Below are 14,142 nucleotides of genomic sequence, written 5' to 3'. Positions count from 1 at the left end.
ACCTTCTGACAAGCTCTCTGACAAATGAGATAAACCAGCCTGAAATTTGTGTCAGGGAGGGATCATAGACATAGATAAGCAGAGAGCTTGTCTATTCACAGCTCTGTAAGTTTCTTTGTTCCTCTGTGGAGGGGGGGTGTGTGCCTTTCCTCCAATCAGCTAACACACAGTGTATGCCCAGACCCCTCCCACTGCTGGAACAGAAAGAACATTTTCCAACACAATGTTAACTTTCTAAAGAATATAGAAAGCTGAAGACAGCAGATATGCATGTAAAACCTATGTAGGGAGATTTTTCTCTGTGTATCATCTGAGGCTGTTCACTTCGCTGGGTATATGTGAGGGTTTACATCCACTTTAACCACTTCCCACACGCCGTATGCAGGATGACGGATGGGAAGTGGTTCTGTTACCCTGACTGGGTGTCATATAATGTCCAGCAGGATAACATGCTGCGCGCACCCATGGGGGCGTGCAGTGCGGTGATCGCGAGTGCGGCGTGTCAGTTTGACACCCCACATCTCCGATCGTGATAAGAAGCCTCTGTCAGAGGCTTCTTACCACGTGATCAGCTGTGACCAATCACAGCTGATCATCGCGTGAACGAGGAAGTGCCGGTAAGCGGCGTTTCTCGTTTTGCCCTGACAGGGAGAGCCGATCGGCGGATCTCCCTATCAGAGGGGGGTCTGTGCTGATAATCAGCACATTGATTATCAGCACAGCCCCCTCAGATGTGCCACAACACCTTTTAAAATGTGCCCATAAGCTGTCAGTCAGTGCCCCATAAAAAACACAGCTCACAGTGCCCATCAAAGTGCCAATCAGTGCCCATATCAGTGCTAATCAGTGCCCACCACAGTGCCAGTCAGTGCCCATCTCAGTGCCCAGCAGGAAAACCTGTCAGTACCTCAACATCAGTGCTGCCCATCAGTGCCACCTGTCAGTGCCAGTCAGTACCGCCTGTAAGTGCCCATCACAGCCGCCTGTCAGTGCCCATCACAGCCGCCTGTCAGTGCCCATCACAGCTGCCTGTCAGTGCCCATCAGTGCCGCCAGTCAGTGCCCATCAGTGTCGCCTATCAGTGCCCATCAGTGCTGCATATCAGTGCCGCCTATTGGTGCCCATCAGTGCTTCATATCAGTGCCGCCTATCAGTGCCCATCAATTCTATATATCAGTGCATCCTCATCAGTGCCCATCAGTGCCACCTTATAAGTGCCAACTCATCAGTCCCCATCAGTGTCGCCTCATCAGTGCCCATCGGTGCCCCCTCATCAGTGCCCGTCAGTGAAGGAGAAAACAACACTTTATAACCGAAACAAAGAAAAACTTTTTTTTTTTCAAAAATGTTGTTCTTTTTTAGTTTGTTTAGCAAAAAATAAAAACTGCAGAGGTGATCAAATACCACCAAAAGAAAGCTCTATTTGTGAGACCAAAATAATAAAAATTTTGTTTGGGTACAGTGATGGATGACCGCGCAATTGTCATTCAAACTGCGACAGCACTGAAAGCTGAAAATTGTCCTGGGCAGGAAGGGGAGAAAGTGCCTGGTATTGAAGTGGTTAATAGGCCCACAGATGCAGACAAATGCACTGCGTTTGTGACCTGCATTTAGGGTGTAGTTAAGGTAACACAGTGTTTACACACATGGGGATGAGCATCAGAGCTGTTCTATTCATCCCCTTGCAGGCATTCCCACTGATGTTAATTGGCACACAGTGTTGGCATGGAAACAGCCACTGCTTCCATACACCCACACGGATATCAAATTGGGAGCAGTGGCTGTGTCTGTACTGATGTTGCTTTCCAGTTGACATGAATGGGACTGCTGTACTTGGATGCAGGGAACACCTGTGTATCCCTGTGTGGTTAAACACGGTGAACCTCCAAGGGCGTATTCTTTAGTATGCCCCTTTGGAAAAAAATGCCCCTGCATTGGTTGTGTCACTGGAAAATGTCCCTTATTACATTATCATGCCAGAACTGTCTGAATAACAATTTGCACAAAGCATCTCTGAAATATCTAACAATTCAAGAAATGACTAGTCATGTGATCTGGAAAAAGGGTTCTCTTTATGTGTATGTTTCTATGAACTTTCATTACATGACCACTGCATTTTGGAATCAAAAGAAATTATTAAAGTGTTACTAAACCCAGGACTCTGCATTCACTATATCTGGTCTTCCACAGCACACAGGACATGGAAATGCAATTATTTTTAGTAAATATAAAATGCTAAATACCTTTTCTCATCAGCAGTATGAAACAGTCTTGTGAGTTCTATCAGTGTCTAGCTGAGCACTGGTTAACCACCTGGCATCCGCGCTATAGCCGAATGACGGCTACAGCGCGGACCTACATTCCCGGGAGGACGTCATATGACGTCCTCCCCTGTGCACGCTCCCTGCGCGCGCCCTGCAGGGCGCGCGCCGGGCGCGTTGTGATCACCGAGTCACTGAGACTCGGCTGATCACCGATCTGTGTAAGGGGCCGGTCCCGGCCCCTTACCATGTGATCAGCTGTCAGCCAATGACAGCTGATCACATGATGTAAACAAAAGATCGGTAATCGTTTTTTTTTTTTACTCACGCTGACAGCGCGAGTAGAAAAAAAAGCCGATCACCGGATCGGATGTGAGGGACATCGGTCCCCAAGTGGAAGAGGCACATCTGCCTCATCAGTACCCAATAAAAGTGCCACCTAATAGTGCCCACAGTGCCACCTAATAGTGCCCACAGTGCCACCTAACAGTGCCCACAGTGCCACCTAACAGTGCCCACAAGTGCCACCTATCAGTGCCCACAAGTGCCACCTATCAATGCCCACCTGTAGTGCCAATCAGTGCCACCTGCCAGTGCTGCCCATCACTGCCACCCATCAGTGCCCATCACTGCCACCCATCAGTGCCCATCACTGCCGCCTATCAGTGCCCATCACTGCCGCCTCATCAGCGTACATCAATGAAGGAGAAAAATTACCCGTTTAAAATTTTTTAAAACAAAATATAAAAAAATAAACTTTTAAAAAAAAAAAAAATCAGTTTTTTACATTTTTTTAATAAAAAGTAAAAACCGCAGAGGTGATCAAATACTACTAAAAGAAAGCTCTATTTGTGGTGAAAAAATGATAAAAATTTCATTTGGGTACAGTGTTGTATGACCGCGCAATTGTCATTCAAAGTGCGTCAGCGCCGAAAGCTGAAAATTGGTCTGGATAGGAGGGGGGTTTAAGTGCCCGGTAAGCAAGTGGTTAAAGCTTGTAGGAAGAGTTTCCATTCTTCTCTGACTGTCCTATGAGGCTGCATGACCCCTGACTTTCTGTCTGTACACAGCTGATTGGCCCTGTGCTGATCACATGCAACCTACTAAAAAAAAAAAAAAACTCTTTAGCAATACACACCAAACTGAGCGTGTGCAGAGTGTCTCCTAGGGCTCTGGACTATCAGCAGATGGATTTGGGGACTATAAGAGAAGGGCAGGATCAGAGAAGATAGGATCAAACAGCCTTTTTATACTATGCGGAGGATTAACCCCTTAGGTTCCACAGTGAGTATAACAAGCATGCTATGCTGCATATACAGACTGATTTTACTGTTGTAGGTTTAGTAACACTTTAAGTTGATCGGCTCAGAAAAGCATTCACTGCACTAGATGCAAGCCTGTACTGTCCTGGACACTAAACAACATCCTTATTTTCCAAAAACAATCCATTAACATTCCACTACTTAACCGCTTGCTGACCGGCGCATGCCGATATACCTCGGCAGAAGGGCACATACAGGCATATTAACGTACTTGTACGTTGCCCTTTAAGACACGGCTCGTGGGCACGCGCCCGCCGCGGGCTCCGTGAGTGTGATCGCGGGTCCCACGGACTCGATGTTAGCGGGGATACCCGCAATTGTCTCACGGAGAGGAAGAATGGGGAAATGCTGATGTAAACAAGTATTTCCCCTTTCTGCCTAGTGACACTGACACTGACACTGATCACAGCTCCCTTTAATCAGGAGCGGTGATCAGTGTCGTGTCACACATAACCCATCCCCCCACAGTTAGAATCACCCCTAGGAAACACTTAACCCCTACAGCGCCCCCTCCTGGTTAACCCCTTCACTGCCAGTCACATTTACACAGTAATCAATGCATTTTTAATCGCACTGATCGATGTATAAATGTGAATGGTCCCAAAATAGCGGCAAAAAGTGTCTCATCTGTCCTCCATAATGTCGCAGTCATGATAAAAATCGCTGATCGCCGCCATTACTCGTAAAAAAAAAAAAATATTTAAAAAATTGGCATAAAACTATCCCCTATTTTGTAGACGATATAACTTTTGCGGAAACCAATCAATAAACGATTATTGTGATTTTTTTTTACCAAAAATATGTAGAAGAATACGTATCGGCCTAAACTGAGGAAAAAAAATGTTTTTTTATATATTTTTGGGGGATATTTAATATAGCAAAAAGTAAAAAATAATGCGTTTTTTTCAAAATTGTCGCTCTTTTTTTGTTTATAGCGCAAAAAGTAAAAACCGCAGAGGTGATCAAATAGCACCAAAAGAAAGCTCTATTTGTGGGGAAAAAAGAACGTAAATTTTTCTTTGGGAGCAACATCGCATGACCACGCAATTGTCAGTTAAAGTGATGCAGTGCCGAATCACAAAAGTGCTGTGGTCTTTTGCCAGCCAAATGGTCCAGGGCTGAAGTGGTTAAAGTGGATGTTAACCCTTTACAACCACTTTTTGCCATAGGTAAGCCTATAATAGGGCTTACCTGTAGCTACCCTGGATATCTCCTAAACCTGCACGGTTTAGGAGATATCCCCTGTATCTGCATGTGCCGACGTCACGGGCACATGCGCACTGAAGCAATGACAGTACGTGCCGTTGCTTCAGTTAGACTGGGCCGCTACTGGCGGCTCCCGTGCGCATGCGTGCGCACTCACAGAGCTTGAGCCCGTGATACCCGGAAGTAACTCCGGAAGTGATGTCGCCGGCCGGAACGGTGAACGAGGACTGCTGTGGGGGCTTCGATCTAAGGTAAGTAATACATAATGAGCTAGTATGCAATGCATACTAGCTCATTATGCCTTTGTCTTGCAGTTTTTTTTTGTTTTGTTTGTGGATTTACAACCACTTTAATGGTCCTGTAATCTATTTTTCATTAAATTGTTTCATACTATATTTTCCTGTCTCCCTGTATTGTTCTCCACGAAGAACCTCTTCTTTTCCTCCTCACTTCTGTTTCTTTGAAACAAGCAATGTATGTTAGTTGTGGTCATTGCTCTATGCTCACTACACATCCCATAATCTATAGTTCCTGTCTGGTGTGAGCGAGAGAGGGTGGCTACATTCCTACATACAGTCGAACCAAGGAGAACCAATGTAGCCACCCTCTAACAGGAAGTCAGATCACAGCAGCTAAAACATATGGAGATTTGGAGAAGGCCGAGAGCAATAGAAGGGACTTTTTGAAGTTAAGAATACATCATTGAAAATACGTTTTTATTTTTAAACCAGAGTTTAGTGTTCTCGTAAGAGAGAGCCTGGAAGGAGGGTGAAGCATTGTTCAAGTCATGCAGGCATTGCCAACTTCTGCACCCAAACTTATATAAACTTCCCTAAAGAAAGCTGCTGGTGGAAGTACATAATAATGGAATGAAAGTTTGTAGCTAGGTCATACACTTTGATTTGCTAATTTGCTTTAGTTGTTTTTCTGTTAATGTTGAGAGTCTATCAGTGGTAATGGACTCTGTCTGGACTTAGTTCTTCTTGTTCTGGTTATGTGACATCTAAATGTGGCATGCAGAAAACGTAATTTTTTTAATGTGTATACAGGGCTTTTTTTCTCTATAGGTGCTGGAACTCAACCACAACCCCCCCAAAACCCTTCCCCCCACACACACCCTCCAAATCACATCAAATAGTGGGTGTGGTCATATTTCACAAATAGTAGAAGGGTCTTAAAGGGGCACTAAATATCAGGATTGCATTACATACAGAGTTCATGGGGGTTACACACAGAGTGCAGAGCTGTCACTTGTAAACACAGAAACCAGACTTCTGTGATTACAAGTGATTGTGGTGAGCAGGCACCAAAGGGTCTGAGCCAGAGGTGGTGGAACTGAGTTCCACCGAGTTCCCCCTAAAAAAAAAGCCCTGTGTGTATAACAGTGTTACTTGGTGTCATTTTTTTTTTCTTTATACTGGATCATTATCAAATGCTTGTTCCTGTATTTCACATGCCATAATAAGCAATTGTTTTATTTTTTTTTCCAAGCTGACATACTAGGGTAGCTGTATTTTTTGCGCTTCTTCCCAGAGATGCTGTTTGGTTCAAAATGTGTATTTGTTTTAACAAAATGACATGACAGTTTTTTTTTTCTTGTTCAATATGTTTATTGAAACTTACAATAATAATGAAATAGAGCAGTGTATCTGCTTGTACATAAGATACTAATATTAAAGAAAATGTCATACATTTGATGTTACAATCTCCATTAAATCATAAAAGAAAGAACTTGAATACATGTATAGGAAGATAAAGAACAAAAGGATCTAGATTAAACTCAATCTATCCAAAAGAGAATATAAGATCCATAAAAAGAAAAAGATAAAAATTCCCTCAACGATCTGCAGATCAAATGAATCATGCCTCCAGACCACCCGTCCATCCCAATGGGATCAATGACTGTTTTTTTTTATACATTTTTTGAGAGTCCGTATTTCAGCTTTCAGAATTATTTCATTATATGAGAGCTTACAGGTATCTATTGATAAAAACAATAAGGTAGAAACATACTAGGGACTAGTCAGTGGTTATAAAGGCAAAGGCTTTTTTTTACTTTAATGCATTGTCTGCATTAAGGTACAAAACTTTTCAGTATATGTGCCAACCCCCTAGCCTCCATACTGTCCCCTTAAACACTTACATGAGTCCCATCTTGATCCAGCGCTGAGCCTGTCTGCAGCATTCAGTGAAATCATGTAAGGAGGGAGCAGGAGGTGGGGTCACATTGCACTGTGTGTGTCTATAGACACACACAGCCTAGCTCAGGAGCACGCTCACATGAGTGCTCCCCCAGCAGACCAGCTTGCTATGGGCACTTGGAGAAGAGGAGCAGACATCGCCTTTGGAGGACCCCAGAAGAGGAGGTTTGGGGCAGCTCTGTGCAAAACTATTGCAAAGAGCAAGTAAATATAACATGTTTATTATGTTATGAAAAAAAATTAGGCTTTACAATCACTTTAAGGTGTAGAATATGAAAACAATACAATGTTGGTGAGCTTTCTTTTTTTCATACATTTTTTTTTTTTTTTTTTAAATCAATGATACAACATTGCAATGTTGAGTTTTGACAAATCTATGTAGGATATACAGTACATCACACTTATAGCAATATTACAATTTGAACCACCACTTTGTGGGCCGTTGATGACAGAAGAACAGTAATAGTGTTCATGGGTGGAAATGAGAGAAGAACACAAGTAATTGTGTAACATAACAAGAAAACAATATGTCTAGAACTCACGTTCTCTATGAATAGTCGTGCCATAAAACCTCATATAATCCGGGGGGGGGGGGGACTATTCAGTCTCAGGTCGCTTAAGCAAGTTGACCAGTCAATGAAGTTGGATGAGAAGTGGTTTAACCCTAAACTACATAGGGGGGTCTTTACTGTAGTGGGGTCTTTACTGTTAGAGTGGTAAGGTTGTGGGACTCCCTTCAACAATTGGTGGTGTCAGCATGGAGTGTCGATAATTAAAAAAAAAATCTTAGATGGGCAGCTTAGCAAACGCAATATACAGGAATATGAGACATAAATACATACACACTCATACCCCCACACTAACAAAGGTTGAACTGGATGGACTGATGTCTTTATCCAACCTTATCAACTAGGTAACTATAATATACTTTATACTACTGTTTGAACAAAGTATTCATTTTAAATATTATGCAAGCCCTTTGAGCCTCTGTCTGTCACTGTCTTAAAGTAGTCGCCAACTTTTTTTTTTTGGTATAGGAAATTATTGTAATAATCTTGCGTGTTTGATTCTGTTTCTAGGGTCTGATACGTGCTGTGAAGGAACTAGATTATGAAGTCTGTCTGGGTAGATATACTCTAATTGTAACTGCAACAGACAGGTGTCCCATTGTATTACGTCGCCAGACCTCCACTACCACGGTATGTATTAGGAAAAAATACACAAATGATAAGGGTTAACTAAATGCAAAATTTTTTTATTAAACGTGCATTCATATTCAGTAGACCAGCCTTTCTCAACCTTTTTAACCCAGAGGAACTCTTGAAATAATTTTCAGGTCTCAGGGAACCTCTGCTAAGATTAGTCTATCAGGGGCATTGGGATAATGCCCTTTACATTGGTGGTCTGTGAGAAGAATACCCCACTTACAATGGTTGTCGGAATGTCACCTTGACATTCAGCTAAAAAGATGATTGATGTCATGCCTTTGACTCTGACAAGCGGTTTTGGCTCCGGAACTATACCGGCATCATCAAATAGCAGTTCAGTCAGCCACAGCCCAAGGATGGGCATCCTCTGGAGGAAATCTAGGGTTCCCCAGAACTCTGCTTAAGAATGGCAGCAATAGACTGTCACTTTTCCAGCAGTGATTCATTGGTTCTGTTTTAGTAAATTTCACTAGGACCCGTGTTATCTGAAAATTACTTTGTTTATGGGATGGCTTCTTATTTCACTTTCTTTCTAGAATTCTTTTCATTTATGCACCCTTATTTTAAGCATTCAGCTGCTTGAGTATATATTTTCCATGCATTCCTTGAATTATTCTGCTACCCTTTTTAGGATAAAGTCACAAACTAAAATTGTATATCTAACCTAACACAACTTTAATGCAATCCTTTTTTAAAAAATATATATTTCTTATATAAGTTTTATGAATGTTTTTATTAAAGTCTAACTATACATTTACTATTCCGTTTATAGTACTTCTATACTTTGTGTTTACTAGAGCCAGCGGCTTAAATTATAAGAGATAACACACAGGAGAACATTGTGTGTGTTGTATTTCTGATTTTAGTGACGCTCCTGGTCATTGTTCATAATCAATACTTTATTAAAGCTCAAGTCTAGCTAGATGGAATAGAATATAATTATCAAGGTACTTTCCTTCCTTGTACACAAACACTCTCCATTACTTTTAAGTATTTCTTTTCCCAAAACAGCTAGGTTGTGGTGCCAGTCACTGCTGTTTTCTCCCTATGGCAAAATTGCTCCCAGTCTCGTTTCTTCCTTGTTGCAGCCAACTGAAGAAGAAGCGTAATGTGCTTAGATCAAGCATCCTACTGTGGGTGATTATGATTTCTACAGCACCGAGCCACGACCCATCCACAGCCATTCAATCTCAGCCAAGCTACCATGGCCCTAAGCTCTGCCTTCATACATGCTCACTATGTTGTGCATTCCCATTGAATCATGGGAAATGTAGATCCTATTATTGCCAATGGATGTGATATGCGGAGTCTGCATAGATCCCCCTTCCCCCTTCCTTCTGAAACAGTGCATTTTTCCCTGATAACGAGACAAGGATTAAAATCAAGAATTAATTGAAAACTAAGCAAATAATTGTAATAATTGTACAGCTTTTTATTGAGTGTGGGGATCTAGGAATCCAAAGTGGGCAGGAACCTGGAGTTTACCTTTAAATTAGGATCTTAAATTACATGAATTAATTTACATTAAAATTTTAATTAGTAGACAGTAAACTTAAAATAGATGTAAACCCATTCAAAAGTAGTTTTCAATATTTTTAAAAGTACAGCTTTCATTAAAATATTACCTTTTCCTGTATTACTTTAGAGATCCTGCCATGAAAATCCTTGTCTCCCAATGGCTTTTCTGCAACACACTCTCCTGAAGGAAGAGCCCACTTGGCATGGGCGCTATGCAGAGAACACTCTACCATTTTCTCAATGAAGTGTCCAATCAGAGAACATTGTACATTCATTGAGAAAATTCAAAGTGTTCCCTGAATGGCTATGTAATTATATAAAAATTGTTATACTTAAACTTGAACATTCCCGAGGGCCTAGGAGTGGTACCATTAGCCATGAATACCACAATTTGGTCTTTGGTCTTGTTAAGAATGGCTGTTACTCTTTTAAATATATATCGTATGTTTTTACAGGTCTTGGTCAATGTTAATGACATCAATGACAACTGGCCAAAGTTTCCAAATTCATATGAGGGTCCTTTTGAGATCACTGAAGGGCAGCCTGGTCCTAGAGTATCAACCTTTAAAGCTGAAGACAAAGATTCTGGTCTCAATGGCCAAGTAGAATACAGCATTGTAGGGGGTGATATTCTTGGTAAGTGTACGTTACTAACATTTCATCACTATGATCATTTCTGTACTGCATAGGTATTTTATCTTTTTTGAATTAATCCTATTATAAATTGTCTTGTGTATCACAAGTTATATACATGTGGAGTTATTATTCTTCTGGTCTGGCACAGACCTTGCTTCTATGGTGTTAATGCATCATGGATTCCCTCGTCCAGCTTATGCCCGACAACCTTTTATATGTCAGTTTGCCAAGCTTTTGTCGACAACAGTTAAACTAAAATACAACAATGGTATCTAAGTTCCCGTTGTTTAAGGACAGCCTGTGTCAGGGGGGATTTGATTTAAATCAAGTTGATTTAATTCATGGTTTACTAGTAAAAAGGCTCGATTTAAATCATAATTTTTAAAGAGAAACTGTCATCTCTGTCCCGCAGCGGCTCCTCCTCTGACCTGCTGTTGACTCACCGATAGTCCCATTCACTTTAATGGGATGGCTGGTGATGCGGCAGTGACATAACAAGGTGAGGGATGTGGCTGCAGCAGGTGAGTGCATGCCCGCTAACAGGCGCTTCCATGATGGATCTGAAATGTCAGGTGCTCTTTAAATGTAATGACTTATTCCTGCTGATAGTTGCAAACAAAATGAAGGTTTCCTATTTAGAATAATAAGCTGTCAGGTTAGTAGAACAGAGATATCAGAACTGATTTTAGGTTAATCGCACATAATTGGAGAACTACTCAAATTATTTTATTAAAACAATAACATTGCCAGTGCATGTTATCTCAGCTTGCAGAGCTTGGATTCATTGAATGAGTTTACCAAAAATTTACAGCCTCATGCTACATACTGTAACTTGTGTATGTATGTTTTATACTGTTCTTTTTAATACTTTTTTGATAACAATAAATACAATATATTTAATACTATTATGCCTGACATTTGCACGTTCCTTGAGCCTAAAACGTCCCAATTTTTCTGAAGGGAGATTTCTTTCTCTATCCATATTAGGGATGTGGCCTTTTTAAGCAGAAACATACAACCTTGTTTATTTTACATACTGTAACTAAACTCAATTTTATGCTGAATAAACTAAATTATTAATGTATCTCAAATAGAAAACCATCTTTAGATAGATTTTTACTCCAAAAGCATTTTATTAAAATAAATTTGATAAAAAAAAAAAAAATCACATTTAAATTAAAAAAAATCCAATTTATTTTATTTTTTTTTTTTAAATCATCGCTTTATATCCGCCCTGGCCTGTGTACTTGTTACCAAGGCATTAGTTTGAGAAGCATCCACTGAAACACAACCTGATTTCTGTGAGAAACTACTAAACAGATTGTTCCACACCTGCACTAAAGTCTGAGACATAAAATTATAATATTTATCAAACACAACACAACGCTCGACTCGGGTTAAAAAACACCTTTGGGAAATGTGAGAAAATAGATGCGCAACCCAAACACAAAAATATATAAATTATGTGCAAAATAGAAACACAAAAAGGTGCAATGTTTGTCCCGTCAGAACAAAACAATCAACTAAGTACAACTAATACCAGCAAACTAAAAAGAATTATCTGAATTAAACCTATGTTAGGATATGTGTTAAGATAAAAAGTGAAATAAAAAATATACTAGTAAAAACAAGGAAAAAGTCCATGGAGTGTTCTAAAGTCCAATATAAGGATCGGTAAAAAGAAGATAAGTGGAAACCCCCCCAATAAGTCCTTTCCAGAATGTAGTCCCACACTATAGCCAACAGATGATAAGGAATGCCGGATGGCCGCTTAAAAGAACCATAGAACTTCTGTTACGGAGGTCTAGTGGGCACAGACAAGAGGAAACACTCAGGCGAGGGCGGTAGATTCAAACGTCCATCCGGCTCCTCTCCTCCAACGGTGAAACCTGGCTCCGCTCTGCTCCGTGGGACCCACGTTGGCAAGTAGAAATGGGGGCTTTCAAAATATGTGTCATAGGAACAAAGAAGAGGGCTTCATAGTGCAGTCCGTTAAAATTTATTAAAATACTGACATGCACAAAAACAGGCAGACACTTCAAAATGAAAGGACAACACAGCCACGGCTCACACCAGCTGGCTGATGCGTGGTGACGTCAAATCCTCAGATAATTCTTTTTAGTTTGCTGGTATATGTTTTTAGTTGATTGTTTTGTTCTGACGGGACAAACATTGCACCTTTTTGTGTTTTTTTATTTTGCACATAATTTATATATTTTTTTGTTTGGGTTGCGCATCTATTTTCTCACATTTCCCATATTTCCAAGCTGAGTATTCCGTTTTTTTTAGATTGCAGCACCGTCACTTTAATACTAACACCTACTGCATTTATATTTACATATATATTTTCATATATTGTTTTTTCATTAGTACTCACTGGGGGTAGCGCGGATTGCCCACATTACACATAAAAAACACCTTTCCCCAGCCCTGCTGTTTTACATTTTGGACATGTTTTGTTTAGATAGGAGTTGTTCTTTAAAGGATAAGTTCCTTTAGGAATAAGTTACATGTTCCACCCGCCCACACGGCCGCATCATTCATACACATAGCTCTGTGTGTAAATGAACTACAAGCACTGACTTCCTTTGCGGCTGTCGGCTTGTAGTTCTCAATGAACTACCACGGTACTGTGGAGCGCCATGATAGTTCATTGATTCTTCCTGCCACTGCTTGCCCATATGGGATGTACAGGCACACAGACACACTGACAGATCTGCAGGAGACCTGCATGGCACCTGCGATAATAAAAATAAATGCACATTCTTTTACCTGCAAAAAAATGTGCATTTATTATTTTATTTTTTTAAAGTGAACTTATCCTTTAACCATTAATTGCTGCCCCTACACATATATGTGGCAGAACAGAGGTAGGTCTTATTCCATGCTGCAATTTATATGCAGCACTGTTTCATGTTGGGGTCGGGCTTAGCCGCACTCCTCCAGCACTGTGGCCACATAGTGCTGATTAGGAGCCCATATGACAGTAGGGCAGGCACAGTGGTCACAGTGGTTGGAAAGTACATGAAAACTCCTCAGGCATTAAGTGAATAATTGAAAAAAAAAACCTTTATTTTATTTGCAAATAACTTTACAATGCTTTGTACCAGAATCATCATTTTAGTGTAATTTTAAATAGGAGGATTATAGAACAAATTGACTACTTTTTATTTACAGTAAAAAAAAATAGCTCAACACTGATCAAAGTAGAAAAAAAGTGTTTTTTGTTACTTATTTTATCAATGGATTCCATTAAAAAAAATTATAAGACTATCAGATATCCCAAGTCTCCCGCGAATTGCGGGAGTATCTCACATTTGGCTGTGGGTTCCCGGAAACCCGCGAGCACCGGGAAATTTCCCAGCTCTGCCCCGCCCCCTCCCCTGGCCACAGACAGAAGACAAAGCAGCACAAGCAGCCGAATACAGTACAGCCGCTCGGGCTGCTCTGTCTTCTGTCTGTGGCCAGGAGAGGTGGCGGGACAGAGTTGGGGGCGCTCCACTGGTGGACACTGAGGCTGCACTGGTGGACACTGATAGGTGCCACTGAACGACACTGATGGGCTGCACTGGTGGGCACTGATGGGCACTGATAGGTTGCACTGGTGGGCACTGATGAGGTGGCACTGATGGACACTGATAGGCTGCACTGATGGACGCTGATAGGCTGCACTGGTGGTCACTGATAGGCTGCACTGGTGGGCACTGATGAGGTGGCACTGGTGGACACTGATGGGGCTGCACTGGTGGGCCCTGATTGCACTGATGGACACTAATGGGCTTCACTGGTG

At 41.2% G+C, this 14,142-nt stretch overlaps 1 protein-coding gene across 1 annotated transcript in view; it reads left to right on the top strand.

Moving 5' to 3' along the window:
- Positions 1 to 14,142, top strand: part of CDH23 (cadherin related 23) — a 1,935,615-nt gene that overhangs the window by 1,733,294 nt on the left and 188,179 nt on the right. The window contains exons 38-39 of the mRNA XM_073596703.1: positions 8,070 to 8,189; positions 10,172 to 10,352. Coding sequence (XP_073452804.1) covers positions 8,070 to 8,189; positions 10,172 to 10,352 — 301 coding nt within the window. The remainder of the gene's footprint in view (positions 1 to 8,069; positions 8,190 to 10,171; positions 10,353 to 14,142) is intronic.

The sequence above is a fragment of the Aquarana catesbeiana genome, linkage group LG08 (assembly GCF_042186555.1).
Source record: "Aquarana catesbeiana isolate 2022-GZ linkage group LG08, ASM4218655v1, whole genome shotgun sequence".
NCBI lineage: Eukaryota > Metazoa > Chordata > Amphibia > Anura > Ranidae > Aquarana > Aquarana catesbeiana.
This window is presented reverse-complemented; position numbering and strand designations above follow the sequence as displayed.